The sequence below is a fragment of the Danio rerio genome, chromosome 22 (genome assembly GCF_052040795.2).
Source record: "Danio rerio strain M-AB ecotype USA chromosome 22, GRCz13ab, whole genome shotgun sequence".
In the NCBI taxonomy this organism is placed as follows: Eukaryota; Metazoa; Chordata; class Actinopteri; order Cypriniformes; family Danionidae; genus Danio; species Danio rerio.
In genome coordinates this window covers 16,097,549-16,117,500 of record NC_141042.1, presented here as the reverse complement: position 1 = coordinate 16,117,500, position 19,952 = coordinate 16,097,549, and the positions used below count along the sequence as shown (strand labels likewise).

At 35.1% G+C, this 19,952-nt stretch overlaps 1 protein-coding gene across 4 annotated transcripts in view; it reads left to right on the top strand.

The window, feature by feature from the left end:
* tpm4a (tropomyosin 4a) overlaps positions 1-19,874 on the top strand; it is a 24,633-nt gene extending 4,759 nt beyond the window's left edge. Inside the window, exons 1-8 of one of the 4 annotated variants that reach the window (XM_087302562.1) lie at positions 4,985-5,507; positions 11,238-11,371; positions 12,679-12,796; positions 12,879-12,949; positions 13,045-13,120; positions 13,335-13,397; positions 13,491-13,560; positions 16,813-16,993. In XM_087302562.1, the coding sequence (XP_087158688.1) occupies positions 5,376-5,507; positions 11,238-11,371; positions 12,679-12,796; positions 12,879-12,949; positions 13,045-13,120; positions 13,335-13,397; positions 13,491-13,560; positions 16,813-16,895 (747 nt within the window). In that variant the 5' untranslated portion in view covers positions 4,985-5,375 and the 3' untranslated portion in view covers positions 16,896-16,993. 4 annotated transcript variants of the gene reach the window in all.
* Positions 19,875-19,952: the final 78 nt, after the last annotated feature.

Sequence of the window (19,952 nt, the reverse complement as noted above, 5' to 3'; positions counted from 1 at the left end):
TCTAATTGTTTTAAAAGCAACAGGTTTACTCAATTTTTTTTAAATTAAAGCCTAATCACCTTAAAACTTTTAAGTTTACTCACATTTTTAAAGTAAAGTCAACTAATCTTATTTAAAGTCAACTGATAATTTTGAAAGCAACAGGTTTCCTCAATCTTTTGTAAAAATTAAAGTCAACTTATCGCCTTAAAACCTATGAGTTTACTCAAGTTTTTAAATAAAGTCAACTAATGGCTTTTTAATTGTGTATGTATGCTTTTTTTTGTATTGTTGTTTTTCATATATTTTACTTCTGTTTCTGTTGACTTCCTGGTTCTATGAAGCCCCAACCTCAGAAATGGGCTTAGACTGATCAGCTGGCCCAGTGTGTTGTGATTTGCTAACTGTCTTAAGAATATTGATGGAAAGTCACTATCAGGGGTGAAATTTATGTAAATGTAAAGGTTTGTGATGTCACCATCCCTGGAGGAAGCTCATTGTAGTTTTTACCTGCCATTTTATTTGACTTTAAAGCCCCAAAAATAAAATGATGTCAATGTTTTCTCACTTTTCACTTCATCCTAATTTGATTGAGATCTTGAACATAAAATACTATATTTTGAATAATGTTGGAAACTGAAACCATTGACTAGTATATTTTTTGCCTAGTATGGATGTCAATGAATAAATTTTAAAGTTTAAATGCACAAACTTTGTACCTTTAAGCTGAAATGATTCAAAGCACAACACATGCTGCCTGTGAGAACACATTTAGCCTAGGGACGTGTCTGAAAATTGCCGTAATCACACCTGCATTTTCTGTGAAGGGGTCCATCCTGATAACCTCAGGTTACTCCTCATAGTATGACCTCAAAGGAAATGACTACATAGTTTGAGGAGGAAGCTGTGGAGGGGCGAACCACTTGTTTGTGAATTCTTAATGATTCCAACATGGGGTGAAAATCCATTTGTGAATGAGAGATTTAAAGTGTACTCCATGTGTTTTTTCCTTTTTTCTCCTCACAGGGATTCCAAAATAAATAACCTTTAAGTAAATAGTTATTTTTCAAGTTATGGACAAAACATTTAGAGACTCTCTTAATTTGCTGGATTTGTTAGATGTGGGTTTGAAATGTATTAAGTTCTATAAGATTTCCTCCAAACTTTAAATACATAATTGATTATTTAGTTTTTTTCTTGAAAAAATAGCAATGAAAATCAGGGTTATTGCACCAAATTTTGTATTCTGAAGTCTTCTGATGTTAAACAAATGTGCATTGTGTTGTCTAAAAATGAATATAAACTTCTGAAAACACAGTTGCCACACCTTTTAGTTATCTTTTAAAAACAATCATGCTTTAAATCACATCATTTTAATTTTAAATTTGGAAGAAATGTCATCAATAGTTTACAAAATAAAATTAAAATTACGTTTACTCATGATTTATATAAGAAAAAGTAGTTAAATTTATCATAATTTTTATACATAAACGTGCGAGAGCTGTCACTGATAGATTTGTAGTACCTAATTGTGGTAAAGTTGGTTTTATGTTCACACATTCATTCATTTTTGAACAGTTCCAATTTGTGACATGCTACTTTGAATATTCGGTCTGAAATGACATGCAAGTATGACCTCAAAACAACACTAGAACCATTTAATTAACTGTGAACAATGTTGTACTTTGATAGTCATTGACTGATTTGATTTTACTATTTAGAATTGGCAAAGAATACTTTTCTGAAATTCTAAGACATTCTGCAAGATACGTACACTATCTGTCCCTGAAATAAAAACATAAATACAGTCATAATAAAAAATAATTAATCCCAAAGATGTCTAAAATGGACTGATGGTTGATTTCTGTGAGTTGCTCTATAAATGAATCATTCATTTGGTTCTCAGATTTCTTTCTTTATTAAAAACAATTTACAAATGTTGCAACCCTGTCTGTGTCCTTGTCCTCAGCCCAGTTGAACCTAGCTTTAGTTTTGTTATGCTATTAACTGCGTGTCTAAGATTATGACACTGAAGTGACAGCATTCGACTGAGAAAAAAGCTGACAGTGATCAAGGACACATTCTATCATTTAATTTTTTCAAATTTATGTTTGTTTTTGTATGAATTTTTTTTGAGGACGACAAGCTTAAAGGTCAGGCCCTGTCACATTTTTTAAGGAAAAATATACGTTTCTGGTAAAATGTTTTTATATAAAAAGGTGAAAGTCCGAAGGTGCGAATATAAAACCGACTTTACCTTCATTTGTTTCTAAAGGATCCACAGAGGTACCTCAAAGATACATACTGTATTGGTACCTGAATTTCAAAAGAGGTACACCTTTATACTTTTAGTTACATGTGTTGAATTTAAACAAAAAATTTAATTTAGTAATGTTTAACTTAATTTGTGTGTTTAAATTCCATATAAATTGTTTGCAACCACTTAACTTAAAAAATTAAGTAAATCCACTGAGTCAACTTTCAGTGTTTGTACTTTTAAACTGAAATGGACCGTACAAAAGTGTCAGTTATAGCATTTGTACCTTTATTTTTGGAAGTTGTAATTTGTGCTATGTATGTGTGTGTATAACGTCTAAAGAAACTTATATGGAAAGCAGTTGAAAAGTTCTTTTTGAAATCAAAGATTCCAAAAAAAGAACCACTTTTTTTTTTAGAATGTTCAACACAAAATTCTTCTCGAGGACACAGCGTGACATCAGACTTTATTCAATAAGTGTGGTACAAATGCAGTTTTGAGTGCGCTTCATTTCCTGTAGAATGTTCTCGTTTTCTTTAGACACTGAGAGGCCTGAAACTGGGGATACGAGCACATTTATCTGGAGCGTTGCCCTGAAAATGTGCTCCAGACAAGCCTACCACATGTCATGCATTAGAGGAAACTGTAAACTAATTATACATCTGCATGCGCAACGCCAAAGAAGTAAGGTAGAAGACTCTGAATGAGCGAGGGATTTTTCGAGGCCTGTTACTGATAAGTCAGTGGAGCAGCAGGGGAGATTGGGATTTCGGTTGCCATGTAGCAGCCCAGGAATCCTAGGAATGTAGGGAAAGCAAACACAGAGGGCCACACTCCTGTGACTAATGAAATCAATGCTTTGAGATCCCTGGCTCGTCTTTAGAACAAAAGCGCACTTCTGAGGAAAGCGTGTCACAGATGAAATGGTGTGGAACATCAAGATTGGAGCTTTTAATGGTGGGGGGTGTGATTGAACGCTTGAGTTTAATTGCGGTGGTTAAATTTGTAAGTCATAACCTGCATTTCATATTTTAAATGCTTTTTAGTTTTATAATGAATTGTGAATAAAAAAATACATTTTTCAAGCATACAAAAATGTATAGAAATAAAAAATTTATGACAAGACCAAATACGGAATCTTGTTTTCGCCATTAAATAGAAAATAAAAATGGTAATTTGACTTTTTTTTCCTCAAAGTTTGGACTTAAAATTGGAATTATACAGTTGAAATCAGAGTTATTAAGCCCCCTTTGAATTAAAAAATAAAAAATAAATCCCAAATTATATTTAACAGGGCAATGAAAATTTTACAATATGTCTGATAAAATTTTTTTTTCTTCTGGAGAAAGTCTTATTTGTTGTATTTCGGCTAGAATGAAAGCAGTTTTTAATTTTTTAAAAAACATTTTAAGGTCAAAATTAATAGCCCCATTAAGCTATACATTTTGTTCGATAGTCTACAGAACAAACCATTGTTATTAAATAACTTGCCTAATTACCCTAACCTGCCTATTGAACCTAATTAACCTAGTTAAGCCTTTAAATGTCACTTTAAGCTGTAAAGAAATGTCTTGAAAATTATCTACTAAAATATTATTTAAAGTCATCATGGCAAAGATACAAGAAATCAGTTATTAGAAATGAGTTATTAAAACTATTATGTTTAGAAATGTGTTAAAAAAATCTGCTCTGTTAAACAAAAATTGGGGGGAAAAATAAAAGGGGCTAATAATTCTGACTTCAACTGTATCTCAAAACTTTGACTTCAGTTAAGCTAGAATTGTGAGATATAATAATAAAAAATAATTTGTAATCAATCAAAATATTTGCAAAAAAGCAATTCTAAGCTGTAAGCTTTGGAAATTTAAAATATAAACTCATAATTGCGAGACGTAAACTTCAATTTCAAGATATAAATTCAGAATTATGAGGTATGGACTCAGAATTGCAAGAAATAATGAAGCCAGAATTGCCCAAAATTTCATTATTGTGAGAAATAATCACAAATTTGAGGGAAAAAAAGTCAGAATTTCACAATATGAACTCAAAATTATACGAGCTATAAAAGATTTCAATTGCCGAAGATAAAAGGAGATTATATATATTATGGAAAAAGTCCAAATTGCAGTATATAAACTGACAATAAAACAAATCTGAACGATGAGATATAATTCAAAATTGTGAGATTTAAATTAAGGATAGATTTCTGAATACGTCACAAAGTTTTTAGTTTGAAAGAATTTCAACTGACATACAGTTAAATGTGTTGCGATGTAAAAGAAATAAAAAATGGCATGTTTTTGTTTTGAAATATTAAATCAAACGTCAATTATATGAGTCAGATCAGTTAGACAGAAACAGCTTTATATTATAATGTGATTTGATTAATAACAAAACATCTAAAATAAAAGGTTTTAATTAGATAAAAAATGAAAACTATTTTTTTCATCTGACCCCACAGATACTGTACATTTCTATTGTTAGAGTTAAAAATATATTGTGTTCATTTAGTGTAAATAAACACAAAGAATGCAGCATGCTATAATTCAATTGTTTAAAATCAACAAATTGTTTTCAATAGGAGTCAAGATAAAAGAAAAGAGTACGTTTTTGTATAGGCTACATTTTTAAGCTAAGGAGTAGGCTAATCAACATAAAATGAGTCTGTATTGTGACTCAAGGGGCGCCCCGCCCACCGTGACGTCACTTGTAGCTCACTTTTCCACAGTTACATTGAAACTTTTCTGCAGAAGTTCTGCCTCCTCACATTCTCCCACATTCCAATGACTCCATGAGACTGAAATAACCTCCTGCGAAGACCTTTTTTTGCTCATTCAACCGTTTTGTATTGATCCGGACTGGGAAGAACTTGGATTGCACATTTCGTGTTTTATTTTCCACTCATTTTTTCCTATTTGCACAGATCATCCAAAATACAGCACCATTCCGTTATTTGTTATACCATCCCTGTATTCGGGGTACAATAGAGTTTTTAGCCTTTACATTTTGACGTATTTATATTTTATAGCTTTTTAAAAACGGTTTCCGTTGTTTTTGCACATCGTTTTGTTTCTCCTCGACCAAAGTCGCGTTTTGTTTTGTTTTCTTGTAGTAAATATAATATAATAAGCTAGTTAAAATGACAGGTGTGACTTCTTTGGACGCTGTGAAGAGAAAGATCCAGTGTTTGCAGCAGCAGGCGGATGACGCAGAGGATCGGGCTTTGGGTCTTCAGCGCGAGCTGGACAATGAGCGCGAGCTCCGGGAGAAAGTGAGACAAATCTTATTACTTTCTGTCTTCTTACTTTTCTTACTTCCTCTGTGGGCTCTTCTACGCGGTCCATCCGTAAACACGGGCATCTATAAAAAGCTCCCCGGCTCCTCTGAAGATTATAATTGTATGTTTAGGTGAACAGCGAGACCTGGATGCAGACGTGAGGTTGTGGAATGAAAGGCGTTGGTCCAAAAGGACAGTCCGACCCCAAAATCTGCTTTGGGCCAGTTGTTAGGCCTTATTGTTTTCCACATACGGAGTTATTGGACCACTTACCCTTTTTTTAGTGATTTGTATTATTTTGACTTACACAATTAACTTTTTTTTAAGCAGACAACTGCTAAACTTGGGTTTGGTTTAAGAAAGATACAGACATCTGCGTAGTACTTTTTATAAAGAGTTTATAAAATGTTGCTTTTATTCATTTATCATGTTCATCAATTAATTAATCTTGCCAATTTATCTTGCTACTACTATATAATCTAAATATAAATAATATCTCTTTTGGGTATAACTAAATGCATTCATCCATACCTAGACAGTGTAATTGCTAGCCTGATGTAAAAAAGCAATTAAGAGCAATTTCCACCAATATCTTTTTGATGTAATGAAGTATGGGTAAATGGTGGTGTCCAAACACACAAACAAACAAAAAAAAAACTTTTTTTATTTTGTACCAAAATACTATCTGTAAGGAAGTTTTGTTCTTAAAGGGATAGTTCTCCTTAAAATGACAGTTCTGTCACAATTTAGCCAGCATTTACTTGTTTCAAACTTTTATCAGTTTCATTTTTCTGTTCAACTCAAAATATGATATTTTGAAAAATGTTGCAAACCTGCAACCATTGACTTCCATAAAATGAGTTTTATCTACTTTAGAATTAAGGTTTAGAGGTTTTTAAAATACATTAGGTGTTCAACAGAATAAAGAAACTGAGATCAAGTTGATAGTGAATCAGTTTTCTTGTGGAATTCAGGTAGTCCATTTTAATTTTCAGACCCATCCTTTAATATTCAAGAGAACATGACCAAAACCCCATTAGAACGCACTGGTATACACGACTGTAGGGATGCAAATGTTCCCTTGTTTCACTGATTTAATCAATGAATGCCTGTTTGCAGATCTTTCGTAGAACTTAAGAATTCGATTGTGTTGCTCAAGAAAGACCTAAAAAGGATGTCCCATCCTGAGCTCCCGAAGGAACTGAGTCAGGATGTTGTCTCTTGTTCCACATTGGAGTTTCCTGTGGACCCTCTTCATACTCAGATGACCATGCAGATATGCAGGAAGCTGGAACAGCTTAAGAAAAGTCCTGTTCTTCTAGTGTTTGTAGACCGAATAGTGCATCTTTTGTCTCTCCATGGCCATTTAAGTCTTAAGCAACCAAGAAATGTTCGCACATCTAGAATTCTCAAAGGCAGGTGCTTGATCAAAAACAACCTAATGAAGACCATGTAGTCGAAACTATGTTACATAAAAAAAAGATTGAGAGCTAAAGTGGTAGTGTGCCGATTTTCTTTTGACCATTTAAGTCTTAAGAAATGTTAGTCAGGATCATGATCCCATTCTTCAGCATTAATTCTTTCCTCCTTGTTTTAGGGGTGTTTCATCGAGTCAAATGCTTGTGACAGAAATATTGCTGACTTTGCTTTCATTAGTGGGAGGTTTCCCACCCTTGGACTTGTTAATGATGTGACCTATGATCTCCATGATGGTCATCATAAGTTATGCAGGCCATGATTCACAGTGGGGTTAAATGTCAAAAGCAAGACTGGAAACATATGTGAAGCATGTTCTACAAACATTAGACTTTTGAGAACAGGAAGGGTGTCCGTTTCAGTAATGCTCCTCATATTTGCATTGGCAGGTTCCCATGGTGTTAAAAATGATGATATGAAGGCTTCTTTTGCATATCTTATTACAGTTAAGTGTGCACAAGTGATCACTTGCTTTGAAATGCTTCCAAATTTGTCTGCATTTCTTTGAGATTGTTAGAAACAATCAATGGGTTTGCATCTGCACCAAACTATTGGGCTCTCTTACCAGTCAGATCTCTGAAATAGGATGAAAAAGAAGCACGTTCTGATCATTTTCATCTGATAGGCCTTATTTTCATAATATCAGTCCATAAAAGGCCATTACATTGATAAAGCTGGTCTCAAGTGTTTGCTCAATGTCACATACAAAACTGTGGCTCAGGAAGTCAGCAACTTAAGTCCCAGGTGATTCCCCGACATATTAGACCTAATCGTATAATTGGACAATGACGTCACAACATCCCTGAGCGTATCATGATGTGAAGTGGACTCAGGAATCCATCGATCTCTGAATGTCTTTGTCTCATATCACACATATGCGCGCTTGGGTTCATTTTGTATGTGATAAAATATTCAAGGCTGCGTCCAGACGCTTCTCGATAACATATGGCTGTCGTATTTTTTTTTCCATTCTTCAGCCTTTAAATCTTTTTGGCACTTCACCACTGGCATTCTCCAGAGCTTATTTTACCATATATGGCTTGCGTTTAAAGCAATAGGGAGCACAGTGACTAAGGAAAGGGCATGGCTCATGAGGGAGTATCCTGACCCTGAACTGAATGTGCATGTTGGGAGGGGAGAGGATGTGGAGTGTGTCCATTTCCTGTGCATTTTTCTCCTCCCCTCTTTGGCTCCCTTTTATTCGAAAGGGGGTTAACTTCCTACACCCTCAGCCTGTTGGTTAAATACGTGTGAATAAATGTCCATTCGGTGATGTCAAGCTCCAATAGCACATTCAAATGGCGTTTTGTGAGATAAAAAGGCTCGCACGTAGCAAAGTACAAGGTATATTTACATTTTAAAGCCCGGATGTTTTCTATCTTCAGATAAAACATTAGGTCTCACAGTTATGACCTCATTTCTCTTAATCGCCAGATGTAAAATTAGATTTTGAGACAAAGTTTCATTGATGCTTTGTTCGATTAGTTAAATAGCGTTAAGGAGAGTAGAAACAACACAAGATATTAAGTTATATTTTGAAATTTCCATTCTTGCCATTATGAGATAATAAATTTGACATAGTCATCTGGTATGTTGTGAACTAGAATCTTGAAACTGTTGAAGTCAGAATTATTAGCCCCACTTTGATTTTTTTTTCTTTTTTAAATATTTCCTAGATTATGTTAAACAGAGCAAGGAAATTTTCACAATATGTTTGATACTATTTTTTTCTTCTGGAGAAAATATTTTTGTTTTATTTTGGCTAGAATAAAAGCAGTTTTTCATATTTTAAAACCCATTTTAAGTTCAAACTCATTAGCCCCTACAAGGCAATTGTTTTTCTATAGTCTACAGAACAAACCTTCAATATACAATAATTTGCTCAATTACCCTAACCTGCCTAGTTAACCTAATTAAACTAGTTAAGCCTTTAAATGTCATTTTAAGCAGTGTAGAGGTGTCTTGAAAAATAACTAGCAAAATTTTATTTACTATCATCATGGCAAAGATAAAATAAATCAGTTATTTGAAATGAATTATTAAAACTATTATGTCTAGAAATGTGTTGAAAAAATCTCTCCGTTAAACAGAAATAGGGGAAAAAATAGACGGGGGCTAATAATTTAGACTTTAACTGTATACACAACTTTATATAGACTGATGATTAGTGACTTCGAGAGATATAAACAATCGAAATGTCCAATATTTGTCAATTATAAGGAAATAAATTACATTCTCTCACCATTACACGAAAATAAGTAGTGATAATGAGACAAACATGGCGTTAGAATTGGACTCAAAGACCTAAACTATTATTTATGGTAATGTTTATGTTTATAACAGTCTTTGAATGACATCCAATAGTAAACTAGCTACCAAAGTTACATCTAAATTTGTTTAACTTTATCTTTCTTTGAAGTTCTTATCATTTTCCTTCGGCTTAGTTCCTTTATTGATCAAAAACATTATTTAACAAAAAAACATCAAAGAGGTTGTAGCACCAGTGCATTCCAACTTTTTTTCATTGCGTTACCTGTTTTATCACACAGTACTAGGGTATCACAATACAAATATACTAATCAACTGGCAATGTGACATGATGTAAAGAACTAAAACCAAACCAATCATTCATTCTCCTTTGGCTTAGTCTCGGATTTATCAGCGGTCGCCACAGCGGATTGAACCGCCACCTTATCCAACATATGTTTTACACAGCCCTTCTAGCTGCAACCCAGTACTGGGAAATATCCATACTCTCTCACATTCACACATGTTCACTACGGCCAATTTAGATTACCCAGTTCACATATAGCGCATGTCTTTGGCCTTTGGGGGAAACCGGAGCACCCTGAGGAAACCAATGTGAACATGCAAAGTCCACACGGAAATGCCAACTGACCCAGCTGGGACTCGAACCAGCGACCTTCTTGGTGTGAAGCAACAGTGCTAACCACTAAGCCACGGTGTAACCCTATTCCAATTTGATATTTTCAGAAAATTATTGGTTGGGTTCTCAGTACTCGGTTGAGGCTGGAAGGGCATCCACTGTGTAAAACATATGCCGGAATAGTTGCTGGTTCATTCCACTGTGGCGACCCCTGATAAATCAGAGACTAAACTGAAGGAAAATTAATGAATGAATGAATGAATGAATAATTGGTTTGGTTGTAGTTCTTTACATCAAGTCACTTTAACAGTTGATTAGTACATTTATATTGTGATAAAGTACTGTGTGATGAAAAGTTGGAATGTATTGGACTCAGACCTATACTATGATATATGATTCTTTATATGTTTAATAATGTTTTTTGATGACGTCCAGTAGGTAAAAAGTGGTAAAAAGCTTAAAGTCTATAAAAGTAAGCGGTGTAGTAAGTCAGCCATGATGTGTTTACTACTGTTCATGCTCCAAAGGCTCCACCAAACATTGAATGGAGTCCATAAATACCAGCAGCTCTGACTCAAAAACAAAGGTGCAATCAGAAAATGTATGATTTGCTCTCTTTGACTTTTCCCTTAAGCCTTGTTTTTCTGTCTCCTTTGAAAGTTAAAACCCAGATACAGTTTCCTGGCTTTGAGATTTTCCTTCCAAGTGTTTGGCATGCTCGCTCGGTCCGCTCTCTGAGAGAGAACCACGGTGATATTCGTCATAATTATAGTTGCAATTATCAGTGCAGTAAGTGGGCGGTTTGGCTGTGAGGTCTCTTAAAACCGAGAAATGTCACAGAGGCACCATTGTGCTCTTTCTGAGGCCAATCTTTGTTTGAATCACAACGGGTGGTGGTGGTCGTAAAGGGTGCAAAAATGTTTTTTCTTCTGCAGTTGATTGTGCTTTGTGCAATAACTGACAAACATTACATGCCCTCATTGAGAGAATCCCTGCAGACCTGAAAACATAGCAAAACGTTATTTCATATCCCTAGTATAAATTGTTGGGTAACACATTATTTTAAGTACCAATTCTCACTAACTAGTAGCTTATTACCTCCCTATTGTTATTAGCACTTATAAAGTACACATTCTGCTTGATCTATTCTACAGCCCTAATCCTCTACAGCCCTAATCCTCAGAGTTCTTAAACCTATCCACTACTCTAATATCTATTAATAAGCAGCAAATTGGGAGTTTATTGAGGCAAAAGTCATGGTTTATTAATAGTGTGAATTGTACCGATAATAAAGTGTGACCAATAGTTGTTAAATAAAATGTCAGAATGTTATTAACCTTTGACCTTTTTATTACCATCAGGCGGAGGGTGATGTGGCAGCCCTGAACCGCAGGATTCAGCTGGTGGAGGAGGAACTGGATCGGGCTCAGGAACGGCTGGGAACTGCACTGCAGAAACTGGAAGAAGCGGAGAAAGCAGCAGACGAGAGTGAGAGGTCAGTGGAAACTTTTAATTTAAAAATAATGATGGAAGGAATGATTTGCTTTGTTGCTTTGAGTTCAAACTACTTTTTTCTTCTTTCGAGCAAAACACCTTTATCTCATCGAAAAACAATCCTGAAGTTGATTGCGTAAGGTGTTATACAATGTGATGGAATTCAAATATAATTTTAAGAGAGAACACGGTTACTTTTACTTTGTTCGAGAGGTTATATTTAAAGGCATAGTTCACACAAAAATGAAAGTTTCAAATCAGTTTAAGTTTCTTTCTCACAAAAAAGATGCTTTGAAGAATGGTAGAAACTGTTTTACATAGTATTTGCTTTCCTACTATGTTTATCAATGGCTACCATTTGCAACAATTTTTAAAAATATATTCTTGAGAGTGAGTCAAGGGTAAATTTTAAGCGATAGTTTAGCCAAAAATGAACTATTAGAGTTTATTTGTTCTGTTGGGGGACCTATATTGACTTCCATAGTGGTTTTATTTTCCCACTACGGAATTTGATGGGTCCCAGCAACCAGTACACTTCAAAACATCTTCTTTTGTGTTCAACAGAAGAGGAAAGTTATAAAGGTTTAAACCACATGAGGGAAAGTAAACATTTTACTTAATTTAATAATCATTTTAATGATTAAAATGATTCAATTTAAATGGGTAAATTTCATTTTTTGTGTGAACTGTAAATTTTCAATACTATCTAAGAAAGGGGTGTCCAAACTTGGTGTCCTGCGATCCATCCTTGCAGGTGTGTTGAGGCAAGTTGTTTATAGAAAGCCTAGAAGAGATTCGGTCACACTGCACTTTTCTCCCATAGACTTCCATTCATACGCACACAAATGCGTCAGACCGGAAACGCAAGCTTGTGCGTCAAGTTTCACAGTTCGCTGCATTGGAAAGTTTAAGCTTAGAGAACTCTGACCTACGAAATTACATTACATGACTGTGTGAGACCAATCAAGGATCAAAACATGACCTCACTGCACAGGAATTTAAATCATGGACCAATCACTCACTTTTTTAAATTTGTATTTATCTTGTTTAATTCCGCCCCTTTTCGCAGAGCCATACAACAGAATTTCGCAAGCTCAAACTCTAGTGTGACCGCAGCTGAAGAGCTTGACTAGCTAACCCAGGTGTGTCTGATTAGTGTGGGAGCTAAACTTTGCAGGACACTGGTGCTCCAGGACCGAGTTTGGGCACCCCTGATCTAAGATTTTTTTGTTAGCATACTTTTTGATCTAGGTTATCTGAAAGGTCAATAATAATGACTGCATTACTAACCTTTTGTTTCACTTCCAGAGGCATGAAGGTAATCGAGAACCGCGCCATGAAGGACGAGGAGAAGATGGAGATCCAGGAGATGCAGCTGAAGGAGGCCAAACACATCGCCGAGGAGGCTGACCGCAAATACGAAGAGGTGAGTTACAAGCACCTTGTCGAACGCAGCTTCCAGATGTTTGACGTTTGAAATTGTTCATCTGAAAGCATCTTGTCTACAGGTGGCCCGTAAACTGGTGATTCTCGAGGGTGAGCTGGAGCGCGCGGAAGAAAGAGCTGAAGTCGCTGAATGGTATCGTCTACCTATTCTCACACTTTTAATCTTGCAGACTAAATAGTGAATGTTTGTTGCCTTACCAATTAAAAGCTTGTTTTCTGTTCAAACAGCAAAGCTAGTGATTTGGAGGAGGAATTGAAAAACGTTACCAACAACCTTAAATCCCTAGAGGCTCAGGCAGAGAAAGTAAGTCAACACCTCTGTTTTATCTGCTAACTTTCACAAAGGTGCAATTTGAGGCTCGACTTCAGAGCCTGATAATCGCTTTGGAACCGAAACACGGCAATTTACAGACTAACGGTTGAAATTCCCACAACAAAATAGCTTCAAGGGGGATGCAAAGTTGATTTGATGTTGTCGGAAAGAGAAATATTTTTTCTGTGTCTGTCTTTTGTTACAGTACTCAGAAAAAGAAGACAAGTATGAAGAAGAAATCAAAGTTCTTAGTGACAAGCTGAAGGAGGTAAAGAAGTCAATAAATGAGACAAGGTCAAAGACAAGCTGCCCTTTCTCATCTCTAACAACTTTTTTTAAACTTCCTTATTCTGTTTATTAGGCCGAGACCCGTGCAGAGTTTGCAGAGAGGACAGTGGCCAAACTGGAAAAATCCATTGATGACCTTGAAGGTATGAACTCATTAATTAGTTCTATGGGTTAATCTCTGTGTCAAGTTCTTTTTTAACAAGATTTATGTAACGCCAAACAGTTCAGCTCAAACAGTTTTATCTACATTGTTCATGCAGTTATTCATAGAGATTCTGCTAATTTGATAACGTTTTCCAGCCGTGCGAGTAGATGTTTCAAAAACACTATAGCTATTCTGGTAATAAACAGTGACCTAGATACTGCGGTATGAATAGTGGCAACAGATTGGGAAAGTTTATCATTTTGGTGAATTGGCTCATTTAGATAGTTTGTTTTTGTGAATTTCTTTGATTGAACGGTTCATTTGAGTGAACATCTGTTGTCAAAGCTGCTGCTTTTTCTGGAATGCGATTAAATGTGAGAATGGAGGAGTTACCAGATGTTTTAATGACTCAAATGGGTTCAAAACACAGATTTTGGTTGGTTTTGAAAGGTTAATTTTAGTCAGTTGCTTCATTTAGTTGACACACACAGGTTTCCTTAACTACATTTGATTGGTTTGTGTGGTTTATTTTAGCAAATGATCTAGGTCAGGGAGAACCCCAGTCTTTAGCTGCGTCCCAAATGGCACACTATACACTATGCACTCATGCACTATGTACTTATGCACTTACACACTCAACAGGATAGTATATGTATGTAGCGTTGTCCCAAATGGCACACTAATGTTTTTTTACTAAGCGGAAATTTAAACCGTCTCCCTGATGACGTTTGACGGTCGCCAAATCAGTGAAATAAACAACCGAATTATCAAATAATACCTGCTGTGAGTATTGCCGCATTTACCATCGGGAGGCGCTATAATCACACTCGTAGGAGAATTTTGCTTTCACCATCCAAAATAAATAAAGTTATCCAACATGTGCGTCCGATAGCTCCGGCCCTTCCGCTACGTAAGCAAACCTGTGGTCATTGAGTGCGTGAAGTGTCCATCATTACACACTTAATTCATCATACGGGTAATTAAAGTGCACTTAATGTTTTTAGAGTTTTCAGTGTGAACACACTACTTACACTATTTATACTACAAAATGGCGTAGAATAGTGCATAAGTATGCTCTTATGCCGTTGTCACACTTGAGTTTGAGCATGCAAAATTCAGTTGTGCGGCAATGTGAAAAGGGGCAGGATTAAACAAGATGATTAGACATTTAAAAAGTGAGCGATTGGTCCATAATTTAAATTTCTATGCAGTGAGGTCATGTTTTGATCTTCGATTGGTCTGTCGAAGTCACTTGATGTGATTTTGCAAATCAGAGTTCACTGAACTTTGCATCGCAGCTGACTGCGAAACTTGTTGCACAAGCTTTAGTTTCCAGTCTGACACTTTCACTTGAGTATGAATGGAAGTTTATAGGGAGAAAAGTCCAGTGTGACCGCAGTTTTACTAGGCTTTCTAGAAACATTCTTGCATGTGTGTTGAGGCAAGTTGGGAGCTAAAATCTCCAGGACACTGAACCTCCAGGACTGAGAACCCCTGATCAAGAAAATTGTCTAATGATGTAGTAAAAAATAGCCTTGATTGGTTTAGCAAAATGCTTCCTTCAGATGATTCAAACTGGTTCCAGAACTAGATTTTAAACGGTTGGGTGGTTCATTTTAGAAAATAATATTATTTGACTTAATGGACTGGTGCAAAAACTAGATTTGCTGATATTTTGTTCGTTGCAAACGTTGCTAGGCGGTTGCTAAGGTGTTGCTAGGCAGCTGCTTAGGTGTTCTGAGTAGTTGCTAAGCAGCTGCTAACATAAATGAGCATAGTTCTAGTATGAATTAGCATGTTGCTAGCATGTTTTTAGGATAAACTAGCATGTAGTTAGCATGAATTAGCATGTTGCTAGTATGTTTTTAGTATGAATTAGCATGTTGCTAGTATGTTTTTATTATGAATTAGCATGTTGCTAGTATGTTTGTCAGTATGGTTTGGTATGTCATAAGTATGTCCAATGTAAAGTCAATGGCAGTTTTTTTTTATAACAAAAGACTACGGGACAGTTGCTAGGTTGCCGAAAGTGATTGCTAGGGTGTGGCCAATAAGTTGTTAGGTCATCATCAGTGATTAGCAGATTGGTAGTCTGAGTTAAATGAGTGTAACCTTAAATCTGTATGACAGTCTGGCGCAAAGGTATGAGATCACAAAGTTTAGTCCAATGTTAAGTCATTAGGACTTCTACAAATTTTCCGGGTCAGTTTTAGGAAAACCGTATGTCGGATCAGTTGGAAAAGATATAGCAACTTCAGTAATAGTTTGGAGGTTCAGTATAGTTTGGAGGTTTGGAGTTAAATTGGTGGTTGTTGTATGAATGATCAAGGAGGAGATGAGATCTTAAAGTAGTCTAAGAAGAAGAAAACGAAAGAATAATAAGTTTACGTAGAATAACAGTATGTTGGCTTTCTCAAGCCACCATAATGAATAGATAAATACTTTTAATACTAAAATTGATTCCAAAATGATATTTACTTTTTTAAATGAGTTAATATGCCTAGATATTTGTTTTGGTAGCATATGCTGTAGCTAACAACCATTTAAATTGGGTACGTTTTACTTGGCAGCGACGATATAAGCTCTAAACGATTTGTATAAACAGTGAAGTTCTTAGTGAACTTTAGTAAAGGTTAGGAAGTGGCTAAATGAACTTTTCACCTTTAGAAATAACCAGTGGCTAAGCAGCACACTTTGAGAAGTCTTGCATGGATGGGGTTTTACAGGTCACAGGCGGGTCATCCTCCCTGCCTATATAACGGCTATAAAAATCTTTTGAAACACACAACACCATATTGTTTTAGAGATATTTTGTCAGAGTTCCAGCAGGCTCTTATTTCATACTACTTGACCCCTTTGCTGGAAGATGATATAGTTGACTCTGTATATGGAATCAGTTTGAACAAGCCTGGTATTGCTTCTGTCCCAAGAGAAATAAAGTATGTCTGTTTCCTACAGCGCCGTTCAATTCATTACAAGACCACAATCTACATTTGCTTAATAAAAGTATACATGCCTAATAAAAGTAAATAAGGGTGCCTATCTTCTGTAGGTCGAATGGAAATTTTAGTCATTGTTGGTTTGCACACAATTTGCTTAGGTTGTTTCTGTTAGAATGGGATCTCTGTGAGCTACATAGCATGTTTAGCTTCATACGCCAATTAACTTCTTGTCTTTCTCTTTTTTATTTTGCTTCTGGTCATTGCTGCATCTCATCCTTCGCTTTCCCGCTTTTCCTGCCAATCTTCAGATGAACTCTATGCTCAGAAGCTGAAGTATAAAGCCATCTCTGAGGAGCTGGATCATGCTCTCAATGACATGACATCCCTGTAGATCCATCTGTCTCGCTCTACTGCATCTCTTTCTTGCCACTTTCTTCATTTTTGCTTCAATGTTTTCATTATTCTCAATAAAACACTCATGTTGCTTCATTTTGTATTCTTAATCTTCTGCTTTCATTTCTTAATTTTCATCAAGAAGACTGGAAAATGTCTCTATATTCATGGAAAATCTAGAAATATTTTATATAATTATTGATTTAAAGGGGTGGTCCAGAGTCTTTTTAAGGCTTGGTTGTGTTTTTAAGATGCAAAGCAATGTGTGCTCATCCTTCATTTGTAAAAAAATCATGTTATTTTTTCATATATCTTACTTTGATTATATACAGCTACTCAGCTTACATAAAAAAGACATATTTACTATTGTCATATTTAAAGTCATTTATTAGTTCCTGTGAAAGACCCGCCCGCAAGAGGCTCTGATTGGCCAGCTAACACAATGTGCTGTCATTCCCAGATCAGCTCCACATCATGAGGAACCATCTCTGTTATAACATTAGAGCGCCTCTGGTCACACCCATTCGCTGCACAGGGTGTATGTGCGTAACCTTGAGGGTTTATGACATCATTTACCCGGATTATTATTTTTTTTGTAGTCCCCAAACTTTGTTCGCTGTAAGCTTTTCTAGGCTAACTCTGTAAAAGCCAATGTCTCCTTTTGCATTGAACTTTGAGCATCTTACATTCAGAGATGTTGTTTATGTTCACACAGCTACATTACACATCAGCAAAAATTTAAAATGTGATATCGTAGTGGACCACCCCTTTAAAGGTGCATTTTGATTTTAACGTGTTGTTGACTTTGAAGTGAATTATTCCCTTGGTTTAGTTTTTTCCAGGAATTGTTAAAATTTATTCACAAATCTAAAATTATTGATTTATTTTAAATTATTATCCATTTATCCCAAATTACAGGAAAGGTCATGCATTTTAGGAAATGTCTGTAACTATAACATCTCTAAAATAACTGTATGTGGTCAAAATCCCACAGTTACAGTGTTTCTTTTTCTATATAGATTTCAAATTTATTTAATAAATAGATTAAAATGTGTTGCATATCTCAAAAAATGTACTCTATATACACAATGTAATATTTTTCTGCTTTAATATACGGTTTTCTGATGTCCACAAAGGTGAGGTTACATTTTTGATGTCTGATTTCACACTAAGATAATAAATAGACGAAGAGTTCAGATGCCATCTAGAATTTTCTTCTACAATGAGCATTTTTTCTCTGCCTCTTTTGTATATGAGCAATTCCATGCAAAAGTCAACCTTGCCATGAAAAAAAAGTTTTCACTAAAATATGGAAACCATTTGGATTTTTTTGTTTAAGCAAGCATTTTACAGAACTTTAGAAATACACCAAAATGTATCTGTTAATGTTTTCAAACTTATATATTTAATTTACCAAATTTGCACAAGTGACAATTTCACAATTGTCACATGACATAAAATGTCACAACAACACTTTTTCTTCATAAATGCAAAAATATTTAATCAAATAAAATCATTAATTTTTGTTTTATAGTGACCCGACTCAACCTTTTGATTATCATTAATTCATTTGGGTTATTCAGTTTAATTTACAGAATTTCTACAAAGTATGTTGTATACTGTCAACTCGCATACTTTTTTGGTCACGTCCATAACGCACCTTTATTTTCCTCATTTAAAGTACAAAACATGTTTACAGATTGATATTTTTCTGGTACCTTAAATCAGTGGTCAGTTGTTCTGGAAAATATAAACAGATTTTTCAATAAATTGTTAATATATACTTTATGTGAATATATGTTTTGAGTTTTTACTGCAAATGTCACATCCATAATAATGGAATTGCTCTTATGTTCATTTATTTCATGTTAAAATGAATGAAAATGACCTATTCTTTGCCGTAAAAGTGAAATTACTAAATTAAGAAATACGTCTGAGAAAAATGCTAATTTTAGAAGAAAATTCCAGATGGCACTTGGAGGTTTATCCATCTGAACTCTTCATATATTATGTTACTAATCCTAACATTTTAAAGATTATTTAATTGTACCCATAAATTTCATGCTTATCTAATGTTATTACTGACACACTGACTTGTCAGCACAAGTAAAGTGAATGTTTACTTTTCTTTTTTTAACACATACATGGTTGTGGATGAAGAACACTAAGAAGTGCACTAAACTGCTTGTAAAAATAGTGTGTATAGCCTAAAATGAGCGTCTGACTAATGATTTTCGTTTTTGCTTTTAGAAAAATTATCTTCTGCAAAAGAAGAAAACCTGGGAATGCACCAAGTGCTGGATCAAACACTTCAGGAGCTGAACAGCTTATAAAGCAAGACGATGAGAGAAAACGACGTCCATCTTAAAACATTCCACAAATACTCTCCTTCATTCCAACTCGCAAACTATTGAGCCCTATTTTCTCACAGAATAATAATTTAATTTTTGGTCTGAGGTATTTCTTTTATGCTTTTTCTTTTCTCGACTTGGCTCGACAACTTTCAAAAATTAGCCAAACGACGAGGTGCTATATCCGAGTTTTCCTGTTATGAGTAACTTAATAAATGTCATACCTCATGGGAAAGTGAACATTCATGTGCTCGAGCAAAAAAAAAATCACTTGAAGTTGTGCTATTGTGTATTCTGAAGAACCGAAGAAGTTATGAAGGCGTTTGAAGCGCAGTTTGGCGTTTTTCATAATTACAACATGCGCGCCATCTACTGGTCAACATGCTGCATTGCAGTTCATTACTCCATTGATAATGCACCATGGTATGTATACATTTATATTAAAGTACCAGGTTAACTTTGTGGAGCCAACACAAAATGAAGACCAAACAAAGACCAAAGAAATATTAGCTATTCCTGAAACTTTTTTTGTGAATTTTCTTTTTTTTCCCCTGTCAAATGAGTATTTCAAAATGCCTCAAAGTTTCTTTTTCCACTTTCTGTGTAATAAATTTTTATAAAAAGTCTGTTCGTGAGGTAAATGTTTGATTATTGTCCAGAACCATCTACAGTGCTGAATTGCTGATTTAATATGCTTGCTTAGC